Raw genomic sequence first — 13,133 nt, 5'->3', positions numbered from 1 at the left:
AGAAAAAAATTGATAGCTTCATCATTTTCGAGCCACTGTTCCACATAATTCTCAGTTGCATGGTTCTACATCGTACAACAACTTCTTCCAAGCATTGGCCAGTCTTCATATTTTTCCACACAGCTGATAAGTTGAAGATAGTAGATCTGATGTTGTATGCGTGTAAATGTTGGAGTGTCCTGGTGCCTCTTGTATCTTCTTCTGCGTCTTCTGTTTCTTCCAAAACAACCATCACCTCTTCCAAAAACTTTTCTTATACAACCTCTTACAAGCAATGATTACACCCTGATCCATCGGCTGTATCAGTGAAGTAGTGTTAGGAGGCAGAAAAATACATTTAGTTCTCCTATCCCTGCTAACTAACCTCTCAGCATTAGGGTGAGCAGGTGCATTATCTAGCAATAAAAGAACCTTTATTTCATTAGAAGGAATTTTCAGCACATCTGTCTGATGTGTGATGCTATCAGATATAAATAGGTTCTAAATTTTCCCTTTAGGACAGAAATTTTTTGTCCATTAAATTCGAAGTCCATTAAATGGTGTCTGTTAAATCTAGGGCTGTGTGTGTTTGTGTGTGTGTGTGTGTGTGTGTGTGTGTGTGTGTGTGTGTGTGTGTGTGTGTGTGTGTGTGTGTGTGTGTGTGTGTTAGATACTAATAGTCATTTCCATTTTCATATTTATTTTAGATTTGGGTGTCATAAAGAATGCGAAATTTGAATATTATTCATATTGCTGTCTTTTTATCTGTGAATATTGCAGTTCATGTTTATTATGTGAAAACAATAAATTGTTCAAAAATAACTCGTGTAAGACTGTACATATTTATAGAACTAATGGGAGAGTAAAAGCAACTGACAATGCCAGAAATAAATTCATAATTTGAAACTTTGCAGCTTTTGCACCTGTCAGGTCCAACGTTGCAATGCTATGCTACATGAAAAATAGTTTTAAGAACAGTAGCACAGCACATGAATGGTTTTCATTTGCAATTACTCTGCAAAATTTGCTTCAAAAACCTTAAGTTTAATCAGGCAGCAGGTTCACCCTGAATAGTAACAAAAAAAAAAAAAGCACGTGGCAACTGACAGGTTCCCAACTAGGTTTTTTTTTCTACAAAATTATTAAGCTTTTAAAATTCTAGATGCAGTATGCGAATATTTGACATTTTGTGAATGGATTGCATTGATTATTATTTGTAACTCTATTTTAAATTAAATATGTTAAATTTATAAATATTGTTTTTTTTTACTGATGCCATTTTAAATTAAAACTATTAATTCTGCTTAAATAAGGAAAAATCACACACAAACGTTTATGAAATCGACAAGGGTACGAAATTGACAAATTAAATTTCACACCCACATTTCTGCTTCTATTTTACATGTGGAAGCAGAAATATGCAGAAATTTTTATTAATTCTGCTGAAAATAAAAAAAACTGTATGAAGTATAAACATTAATTATTAGGTATTTCCATTTTCAAGTTGATAAAATTGTTAAAACTAAATTTCAGAATTAGACGTGCATATATTTCTGCTTATGTATTATGTATACACACACAGCAATAAGGTCTTTCAAATAAATAAATATATGATAATAATCGGATCAACAAAACTAATTTTAATATAATAAATCAAAAATAAAACAAATAGAATCTGACATTGACATATCAAAAGATTCTGTGGTTTTAGATTAAAAAAAAAACAAACAAAAAATGCAGAATACTTACTTTGCAAACTCATAAAACTCAGCATAAAAATAATTACAAGGAGAATTGCAGGAAACAAACCCTGTCAAGATTCCTCATGTGCTTTTAGTGAATTATTGTTCAAAAGCCCTAAAACATCCTTCCCAACTGAGATCATGATACATTTACAAAATTAGAGAAGATAACTGATGGATAACTGTGAACTAGAATGACAATCATTCAAAATGAAATATATAGAAATGTAATGACAGCAGCACCTGCAAGGTGCTGCATACAAAAAAAAAGTTACAAAAACAGTTTTGCAGATCTGTCAGGTTCTTTCATGCTATTACTCTATCTAAAATATAAAAATATTACTTCAGAAACAACTTGAGTAAAACTAGATCTCTGTTTAGGAAGGTAGAGAAAGGTCATTAATGTATTAATGTTTAACCAACAATTAATGTGAAAAATTTTTTATTTCTAGGCACCTGACAGGTCCTATGCATGTGCCTCTGGGCTAATCAACATTTAATGCAGAATTGTTATTTTTTGAGCAAAAACCTGATAGGTCCACTACTGGTTTAAAGGTATTTCTTGTTCTGTGTGTAAAATTTCTTGTTTCAAAGAAACAAATATAATTTTTATTATTTGCATTACAGCATCTTGAATGATCCATTTTACAAAGATGCCACTGAAAATTCGGCAAGTTATAATACTAGACTTTGTTTGGAAAGGAAGATGAGGTTGCCTTTCCTTGATGCACAAACAGGAGTTGCCCAAAGTGATTGTTCGCTCTGGATGCAGAAATGGCAAAGGATGCCAGGACAAGCAGAAGGTCAACTTTACACCTATCCAGCTAGGAGATGGAGGAAAAAGAGGAGACAGTATTTAATGAATGACTTTTACCTGACTAGGAGAATCAGAGATGTTGATCTGAGTGAACTGGGTAAATATATGCAGTGGTTATTATTGAATGATACAATTTAAAGTTAATGTTGGAATTAAAAATTTCATGTAATATTTATTCATACAAAATAGAAAAATTTGTATCGAGAGGGGGAGGGGAAATATATATATATACAGTAAATCCCCCACTATTCGCGGGGGTTACGTTCCTGAGAAATGTTGTGAATACTGAAAATGCAAATACTGAGTTATGTCTCCCATAGTAATAAAGGGGTTCCATTCCAAAGTATGAAATATATAAGAAAAACTAGTCTAAAATTTTGTCTATGTATGTATTATATGTACCTTCATAATATGACTATGTACATAGACAGTACATAGTGAAATGCAAGCATATGGCATCGAAATGAAAATAAGAAACAATTTAATATTAAATGTAATATTTATTAGAAATTTCAAACAAATCTTTCAAACCCACGCCTTTGCTAGCAAAAAAACTTATCCTGCCAGTGCCATCACCAGTTTCGCTAAAAAGTGTCAATAAAGGAGTTTTGCCTTTTCACGAATGATGAGTGAACTTAAGGGAATTTTATTATGAGTTCGGTCTTCTATCCACAGATTTAAAGCCTTTTCCATTTTTTCTAATTTAACATCACGAGTTACAGAGCAAATTTTTGAAGCAATTAGCGCGTTTTCACGGACACTACGACAGATTTTTTCTTCCAATTTCTTGATTGATCGTACCGTTGACTCATTGATTTTTCACCATTAGAAATTTTATCTAATAACTCAATTTTATTTGCTAATGTCATCGTCACCTTCTTTGATATTTTCACATTTCTCTTGTTATTCGTAGCCATATTTTTGTATGGGTTAGAAAGAATTTGTCCACAATAAAGTCACTTTCTTCCGTTAACACACTTGAAAAAGTCTGTTTTACACTGCAAAACGGTAGATTTATCATTTTTGGAAGCATATAAATTAAAAGCAAACGACGAAACCTTCCATGAAAAGCGCATAACACATACTGAACAAGGATTAGCGAGAAACATCCACACTCACGATTTTGTTACCCCTCTCCTCCCACCCACTGAGCGCTGTTTTGACCGGGAAAGATAATTTTAGCCACGCCCATGTTTTTTATGGCGGAAAATATTCACAGTGCTTTTAAATTCACATTTTTTTAGGTTTCATTTTATATTAAATCGGCGATACACGCGAAAGTGTGAATACAGATACCGCGAATAATGGGGGTTTACTGTACTGTATATAGGTAGGTAGGCAAGTAAGTTTGTTCCATTAAGCGAAAAATTTTAATATATAGCATTGATGTCTCATGATGGAGTTTCATAAACTGCTTAATTGCTGTACTACTACAGATAAGTTGTAACACTTCTGTTTGGAGAAGTGTTACATATTTATAATGTATCTTCCCCAGGCAGCTGTTTCAGTACTTAAGTACCTTTCATCAGTGGGAATGCATGCACCTATCAGTACAGCACCTAACAGTCCAGCTGTGATTTAACTGAGAATTGAGTGCCAGAAGGCATATAAAGTGGACATTGATAATTTAGGTTAAAAGCCATGTATATTCCCAAAATTATTCTAGTATGATTTTCAAAATCTAGTATGGTAATACAAATTAGCAGCATTAGGGCTGACTGTAGTCCTGGAATTTACATGAATAGAATAGAATAGAATATAATCTTTAATTGCAGTATGACCTGCATACAATTAGTCCCATCATGGTGTGGTGGTGTCAGGGGTTTGCAATATATATTTACATCCATACAGACAAAAGAGATACACATGAGAAATGCATATATCAAGTCTATTGGAAGGCAAAAGCACAGTTCTAAATTTTCAGTTTATTATTATTATTATTAGCCATATGGTACAAGGAAGCCTGAGGCTTATGTTGCACCAGCCAAAAAAAAAAAAAAAATTCCCAAGTTACCCCCCTGAGAGAGAGAGAGAGAGAGAGAAGTAGAAAAGAATCACCAAGAAAGAGAAGAATGATGATATCCAGCTCAGGACCCTGGGATTGCCAAGCCCATACTCACCAGGGTTTAGCGAGGACAAGGATTCCCTGTCTATATTTTTTTGTTTTTGACCGCTTCTTGAAGGTTGCCATCGATTGCTTGCAGTGAGGGCAGCATTTGCTTTGGTAGGAATGTCAGTAAGCTAGACGGTTATGGTCTTCTAGCAGCTGTGCTGAAGACCAGAGATAAAGGAGAGGAATGTGCCAAGAGCAGTGATCCCAGAAATTCGGCCCTGTAATTTTACCCATAGCCGTCTTGATTGTGAATACCAGCCTTCTTTCTCCAATGTAAGATTTGAGCTAATTATGGTGCTCTGACAGCTGGGAGAAGGTGGAGTTTTGTGTTGGCCCACTTTAACAGTCAGAATTAGGCAGCATATATCCTTTTAAGGTTGGATTCAGCAGCCATGACCCATATCTCTGAAGCATATAGTACTGTTGGGTATAGATTTGATATGATGTACCTTTTTACGAGATGTGGGTTGATAATGTGGAGCAACTGTTGCTTGGTACCCCAGCGTAGTGAAGTCAGCCTCTAATGTATGAGGTTCATCTGATTGGTGAAGGATATCTTGGAGTCGAAAACAACCCCAGATCTTTGTGCATTCAAACACTTAGAACCGAGGCGCCATTGAGCGCAGGCTCCAGCATCATTGGGCTGCCCTTTAGTGAAAAAATTATTTGTGCTGATTTCAGAGGGTTAATTTGGAGGTTGAATGCAATGTCAGCTATAGCCTGTAGTTTTCTGTTCATTTGCTGAGTGGGTTTGGCTGCCAAGTCAGATGGCGATATCTCAGTAAGGAGCTTGACATCGTTAGCATATGTGATCCCATTGCATTTGTTGGCAACAAATGATACCATGATTGCAGTGAAGAGGGTACCAGACAGGACCCCTCCCCAGGCATGTCAGCAGTTATATGACATATGGTCTTTGTTCCAATCTTTAGCACAAGGATCCTCTTGGATAGGAGATATTCTAGGAAACAGAGAACATTGCCGTGGAAATTGAAATAGCTAAGAGATGTTGTAATTTGGGTATGTAGATGGCATCAAATGCAAAATGGATGTCAAGATATATGACTGATTGCGCCTGTCTTTGTTCTGAGTCTTCCAAGATGTGCAGTGTGGTTGTTGCAAGATTAGTTATAGTTGACCTTCCTGAGATCCCATAGCGTATTTGCTGAGGACTGTCACAGAGAATTTTGTGGGTGATGGACAGTAGTAGTAGTGCTTTCTCCAGAATATTTTGCAATACAGAGGCACAAGCAATGGGTCTGTGTTGGCTGTGCAGAGTTGATTGTTTGTTCTTAGGAAAGGGCCAGACGGAGTACTTATTTCACTGTCGTGGAAAGTAATGACCTTTAAGCCATCTGTTGTATAGGTTGAGGAGGATCGATGATGAAGCCTCTTAAGTATTTGATGGTGAACTGGGGGATGCCATTGTCACTGGTGGTTGCTGTGAAAGGGAAAGTGTTTAATGGCCTTTATCAGTTGTTGCATGGAAATTGATTGTAGCAAGGTCATCAAGTGGGATGTGGGAGTGACTGAAGGCTGGCAGGTTAGGTAGAGTTGGAGGCTGCTTAGAAAATCTGGCAAAGTAGTCAAGCCACTCAACTTGGTCGATGTTACTGGGAGAACTAGCATTTGTTTTGTAGAATGGTTTCCCCCTTTTTTTAGGGTTCTTTCGAGGTGCTTCTTAATTGCCGCTGATTTGTTTCTGTTGAATTCGGCTCTAGCTTTGGAGAATGCAGTATAATCTTGAACATTGCCAAAAACTTTCCATTTGGCGTATAGTGATTATTTGGAGTGGAAGCTTTGGTTGAGTTGGGTAGTCCACCATACTCTGGAACATGGGGTAATGGTCTTGGTAGCGATGTGAAGGGTGATAGTATTGATACATTTTGGTCATTAAATCAATTGCAAAGGCTTAGTTTGCATCCATCTAAGATGTTCCAGGGGACAATAGATGCAGCTTCAATTCAGCGCACTGGATTCAGAAATTGTGGGGTGGTGACCTTTCACACAAATTTGGTTTCGGGGATATTGAAGTTTTTTTGGGTAGGAGAGCTGTAAATATGATTCATTGGTGGTTCAATTGAAACATGTTGCCTGTGGTTTCTTCGAGTTGACATGTCGCCGAAGAATAGACCATGTTTAGCTGGTTTTGGTCTCTTGTTGGACTGTAGTTAACTTGGTAGATTTGAAGTGATTGGAGAGATTCTGCATGCCGACTTTTGAGGTGTTAGATAGACAGTGGAAGATTGAAGTCTCAATCTACTAAATAAGCTACTAAAAGTCTCAATCTACTAAATAATGAAAATTGCACAGTCAGATTCTTACACTTCACAAAAACATGGATTTTGTGAAAATGTTGGAATAAAAATTTTCATTAACTGGGTACTGTTCAGTTTTGGCTACTTTAATAATAAGGTTGGAATTCATCTTGCCAGGGTTGTTAAAGAATATAAAAATGAATCTTTATTATTACTGTACTTCTCATGGGGGAATGAGGCAACTCCTAATAACCTTGTATATGAGATTAGTGCCATTTATTGATACTGTAATTGAACTATCTTTCTGCTTTCTTTACATAGCTGTTATTTTAAAAAAGTAAGTAATGAAATTTCTGTTTTGTATATTTTATTCAGAGATGGGCATAAGACTAATAACCCAGATGTTTAGAATATTTATTAGAGGTGTGGTTTTTTTTTTTTTTTTTTTTGGGCTGTGACCCAAAATTAAATGTAATTTTTGTCGTCCTCCCCACCAAGATTAACTAACATTTCTCATAGCCTCTAAATTATTTGCCATATTGTTGTGATCCCCCCCACTTCAGATTTATTGCCATTATGTAAAAAATTTTTTTTAAACTCCTCTCTTTCTGAAGACTTTATTGTGATACTACAATGCATGATTTGTAACTTGCCAGCATCTTTGCACAGTCAGCTTCATTGACAGCATGATTTAGGCATGACAAAATGCAGTAAACAGCACTTTAGTTTCATGAGATATTACACTGCTAAGAAAGCCTGTTATTTTTTTTTAAGTGCAAATTAGAAATAAAAATTTTATTAATTTATTCTCATTTTCCCCAAGGAACCAGATGTAACAGTTTCATTAAGAAAGTTAGGTTATGGAAAGGAAAAAATGAGGGAAAACAGGCAACTCATTGGCATTGTTGTTAGTGGGAGTATATAGAATGCATCAAAAAGCCAATTCCTTTAGTAAATTTGGATCCTTACTTTTGTAAGGTAGCTGTGAGATGAGATCTAGTTCTTTTTTCAAGGGAAGAGGAAATTGATGGTGTACAGGAAACGTGGGTTACCCATTGACATATTATTTAGTATAAAGGTCTAGAGCAGTAGTTCCCAATTTTTTGTCACTTAAGTCACATTTCAAGTTAAAAGATTTATATTGATAGCACACCAAAATTGCCATTGAACTCAGTGGAATTTTTCCTAATTTTGCAGCACAGTTGAAAAGGGTGAACAGCACTCTGTATGGGAACCACTGGTCTAGATCAGGGGTCGGCAAACTGCGGCCCGTGGGCCAAATCCGCCCTGCCCCCTCTTTTTAATCCAGCCTGCAGGTTAATATTGTTTTTTAAATGAAAAAAATTAAAAAACAAATTACGCGCTGCAATAGCCAATAGTTGAGTTGAGAATAATGAGCACACGTGGCGCTACTGGCGTCACATATTTGCATTCTGTCGTATACCGTAGAACAAATGTTGCCAGCATTTCTCTCAGTTTTGTTTTAGCAGCGCATATGGTATTGTCTGTCATGGCGCTCTGCGATCTCTTTTTTTTTTTTCCTTTTGTTTATTACCCACCATTTCCATGTCACCCTCAAGACCAAATATGAAGAGAAAAGTGGACTTCGAATGTCGTGCTTTTAAAGCTGAATGGAGTGTGAATTATTTTTTTATAGAAACAAATGACAAAGTATCATGTTTATTATGTAATGACACAATAGCTGTGCGAAAAGAGTACAATATACGTCTTCATTACCAAAGTAAGCGCGTGGCACAATATTCAAAACTCACAGAAAATCAACGGAAGCTAAAATTGGAAAGTTTAAAATGTAATGCATCATCACAATGCAATTTATTTGTTAAAATAAAAAATTATAATGAAGCAGTAACTAAAGTAAGCTTAAGAATAGCTCATTTATTAACCAAGAAAGGGAAACCATTTACCGATGGTGAATTAATTAAATCATGTTTGCTTGTGGCAGCCGAAGAAATGTGTCCAGAGAAAATGGATTTGTTTCGATCTGTCAGTCTTTCAACGAGAACAACTGTTAGAAGAGTTGAGGACATTGGGAGCCACATCAAGAGTCAATTAAAAGACTAGGCAAAAAATTTCAAGTGGTTTTCGTTGGCTCTTGATGAGTCTACAGACATTACTGATACTGCCCAATTGTTGCTGTTTATTCAAGGAGTCAATACGGAGTTTTTTTTTTTTTTTTTTTTTATGAAAACCCCAAACACGAAAGGTATCAAAACCTATAGTACTTAGTACCATGCATGGGTTTAAGGAGAAGTACGGGGGGGGGGGACTAAACATGGGTTTCACCACTTCAAGCCTCCAATAAGCAAAGTGGTGGTATTTCACCGGTTGATGAAAGTCATCTACCACGGTTACTGAAGATATCTTCAAGGAAGTCGAGAAAACGCTAACACAGTACAATTTGCAATGGAATCAGTTAAAATGTGTCACAACTGATGGTGGTAAAAAATATGGGTGGAATGGGGAAAGGATTAGTTGGACAAATTTTTAAGGCTTATTAAGAAGCTAAATGTTCAAAACCTCTGGTAATTCATTGTATTTGTATTATTCACCAGCAGGCTCTTTTTGGGAAACAACTCAATCTGTCATGTGTTATTGAACCAGTTGTGTCAGCGGTTAACTTTATTCGCTCTTGTGGACTTAACCGTCATCAGTTTCGTGAATATCCTGATTTTCCCTACCATACAGCAGTTCGATGGCTCAGCAATGGAAAAGTTTTATTGAGATTTTTTGAACTCAGAGAAGCAATAGAAATTTTTCTAAATGAGAAAAACTGCCCACAACCACTATTATCTAACAATGAATGGCTATGGAAATTAGCATTTGCTACAGACATCGTGGGATATCTTAACAAATTTAACTTAAAATTACAGGGAAAAACAGTGCTCATATGTGAAACGTATTCTATCGTAAAGTCATATCGTCAAAAATTTGCATTGTTTGAAACACAAATCACATTAACCAAGTTTGACCATTTTCCATGCTGTAAAAAATTTCAAATATTAGCGAAATCCCCATTCACAAAAAAATTCGCGGCGGATATATTTTCTGAACTTAAACTACAGTTACAACAGCGTTTTTTGGATCTTGATACAAGTGTAAAAGACATTTCCATATTTCAAAATCCATTTGGCTGTACAATTGAGGAGCTTCCATCAGACCTTCAATTGGAAGTGAATGATCTGCAAAATGATGATATGCTAAAGGTTAGGTTTAAAGAAATGGATCTAACCCAATTCTATAAATATCTTTCAGAAGATAAATACAGTCAATTAAAATCATATGCACAGGGATTTATATCTGTATTTGGGAGTACTTACCAATGTGAATAGGCGCCTCCGTAGCCAGGTGGGAAGGAGCAGCAGTGCATAGCACACGCTTCTTGATTAGACCGGGGTTCGAGCCCGCCACCACCAAATATGGAGGATGCGGAAAGGTCAGGGAATGACCACCGCATATCCCGGAGCAATATGGCCTTAGTTGCTAATGCTCCTAAAAACCAAATAACAACATCAACCAATGTGAAAAGACATTTTCAAAAATGACATATGTAAAATCGCAATACAGATCATTATTAACGTATGACCATTTGCAAACAACTTTAATGATAGGAAGTACTAACTTCGAACTCCAGTATGATGAAATATTATTTCAGAAAAAACAATTACTTCATCACATTAGTACAAAATTTAACCAGTTCTATAATACGTTTATTAATAAATGGAAATATTTTATTCATTTTTTTGTAAGTGTCAGCATGTGTATAAATATTATGTAAAATATCGCTTCCTAATAAAAAGATTTTGAACCTGTTTTTTTTTGTTGATCTATGAGTAGAATTACCCATGTAAATATCTTCGAGCTTGCTACCTGGCCCGCCGAGCCTAAAAATTTTATGATCTGGCCCTTTCCAAAAAAAGTTTGCCGACCCCTGGTCTAGATGAATATTCTAAATAAATTCTGGAGGGGATTGGGACTACTGTTCCAGGTTTATCAGAATTTTTCTGTAGGGAATACTAGGGGATGTGAAATCTGAATTAGACCTAAAATTTTCATGGGGACTGAGACCAACAAAACATGCAATGAAAATTTAATGTCTGTCCAACCTTTTCCTTCTAAAGTAATGTCTGAAATATACTTTCATTTGTATAATTTCTCTTAGCAGAGCTGGAGCATAAAGGGACTTTGGAATCATAATTGGTTTTAAAAGCTTACCAGTGATCAATGAAAAAATATGCTCAAATTTGATGTCAGCTCACATTTTCTACCCAACAAAGTCCAAAACTAAGAGAGGCTTCTTTTAAATTGGAATTGGTCTGACATTTTCTTGTCAGTAATGATCAGGCACCTGAAACTTACTGCCATTTGCATATAGAGATAACTCAGAATTTTATAGAGGGGTGGGGGATTTTCAACTGTTGGTTTAGTTTTAATTAATTTTAGGATGGCATGACAAATCTTTCCACTGGGAGTCAAATTGTTACAACGGACAGATAGGCATGGTGAAGACACAAAGTGATTTATACATTTACAAATGTGTTTTAAAAACTATAGGGTACACCAAAAAATATAAGAAAACTAATGTTGGCTAGCATTTTGTAAAGTTTTGGAGAAGTGTGAAAAAAGAAAATTGATTATTGACAAAGATAGCTGATAGTCAGAAAGCACCTAATGACCCACAATAGTATAATAAGTAAGTAAATAAAAGTAGTAGAGATAAGAGAAGTAAATAAAAGTTGTAGAGATAAGAGAAGTAAGTAAAAAAAAAAGTGTGAAAGAAAAGAAAAGAAGGGTAGGGGAAAAATTAATACATATATAAAGAAATAACTCAATATGATTATATTGTCATATATTGCACATTTCTTGTGTAGTTTTCAAGTGTGAACCACCAGAATTTCACGATAAGATGACAATATAGTCTCCTCTTTTTTTGCAATGGCATGTACGTCAAGTACATGCCATTGCAAAATAGAATTACATCAAAATATAGTATAGAGGAGAGGGAAAAAAATTATAAGAAATAATGTATGGTGGGAGATAGTTGGAAACAAAAGTATAATGCGAGTAGGAGTAATCTACAGACCAGGTGATTGTGAAGACTATGACAAAAGCCTTTACATGCAAATGGAATGGGCAAGTAAGCTTCAATGCCTTATTATGGGTGATTTCAATTTGCCTCTAATTGATTGGAGTAAATGGGAAGGAAACTCGACATGGGGAACAAAATTTTTAAATCAACTAGATGACTGTTATTTGTATCAACATGTCAGGGAAAGTACTAGAGAAAAGAATATCCTAGACCTCATCATCACACATGAATCAGATGACATAACAGGGCTGACAGTAGAGGAACCAGTAGCAGGAAGTGATCAAGGAGTTCTACGGTGGAAGATGACGAGAGAGGTAGCAGAAGTAAAAGGCAAAGGAATGGGTTTTAATTTCAGAAAAGGAAATTACGATGCCCTAAGGTACTACATGGCCTCTATTAACTGGGTAGATATCGTGCAGAGAATGAATACAATTGAACTGTGGTACGCTTTTAAAACATTAATCACAGATGCCTTGAATGCGTATATACCATTAAAAAAAATACTCCACGAGAAGGGTTCCAAGTTGGATGAATAGTGAAGTTACCGCATTACTTGAGCAGAAAAAGGTGGCATGGAAAGGTTACAGAGCAATAAAAAGTACTGAAGCCTATAACAGCTACAAGGTGATGTGTAATAGAGCCACAGAAAAGGTTCGACAGGCAAAGGCAGTTTATGAGAAATCACTAGCAAACAGAGCAAAAAGGGGGGATAAAGAATTCTTCACATATATAAATGCCAAGAAGAGCAGGACAAACCAGATCGGACCTTTAAGTAAGGGAAAGGGGATAGTAATAAATACACCAGCTGCTGTTGCAGATGAACTCAACAGTTATTTTGCATCGATATTTACAAATGAAAAGCATTTTCTGGCAATGGGAAATTGTGGGAGCGAAGTTAAAAAATATGTAATTAATGATATTGAAATTTCGCAAGATTATTTAATGAAAAAACTTTCGAGCCTACAGACCAGTAAGGCTCCTGGAGTTGATGGAATATACCCTATAATCTTAAGAGAGGTGGCAAGCAAGTGCATTGAACCATTGAGGCTAATTATGCGAGCATCACTAGACTCTGGGGAGATTCCCTTGGATTGGAAAAGTGCAAATGTATCTCCCA

General features: G+C 35.8%; 1 protein-coding gene across 1 annotated transcript in view; it reads left to right on the top strand.

The window, feature by feature from the left end:
* The window catches only part of LOC150088572 (zinc finger protein ubi-d4-like), a 232,773-nt gene that overhangs the window by 2,265 nt on the left and 217,375 nt on the right, over positions 1 to 13,133 (top strand). The window contains exon 2 of the mRNA XM_090370812.1: positions 2,349 to 2,635. Coding sequence (XP_090226938.1) covers positions 2,349 to 2,635 — 287 coding nt within the window. The remainder of the gene's footprint in view (positions 1 to 2,348; positions 2,636 to 13,133) is intronic.

The sequence above is a fragment of the Mastigoproctus giganteus genome, chromosome 3 (assembly GCF_048544385.1).
Source record: "Mastigoproctus giganteus isolate SK-2022 chromosome 3, ASM4854438v1, whole genome shotgun sequence".
Classification (NCBI taxonomy): domain Eukaryota; kingdom Metazoa; phylum Arthropoda; class Arachnida; order Uropygi; family Thelyphonidae; genus Mastigoproctus; species Mastigoproctus giganteus.
This window is presented reverse-complemented; position numbering and strand designations above follow the sequence as displayed.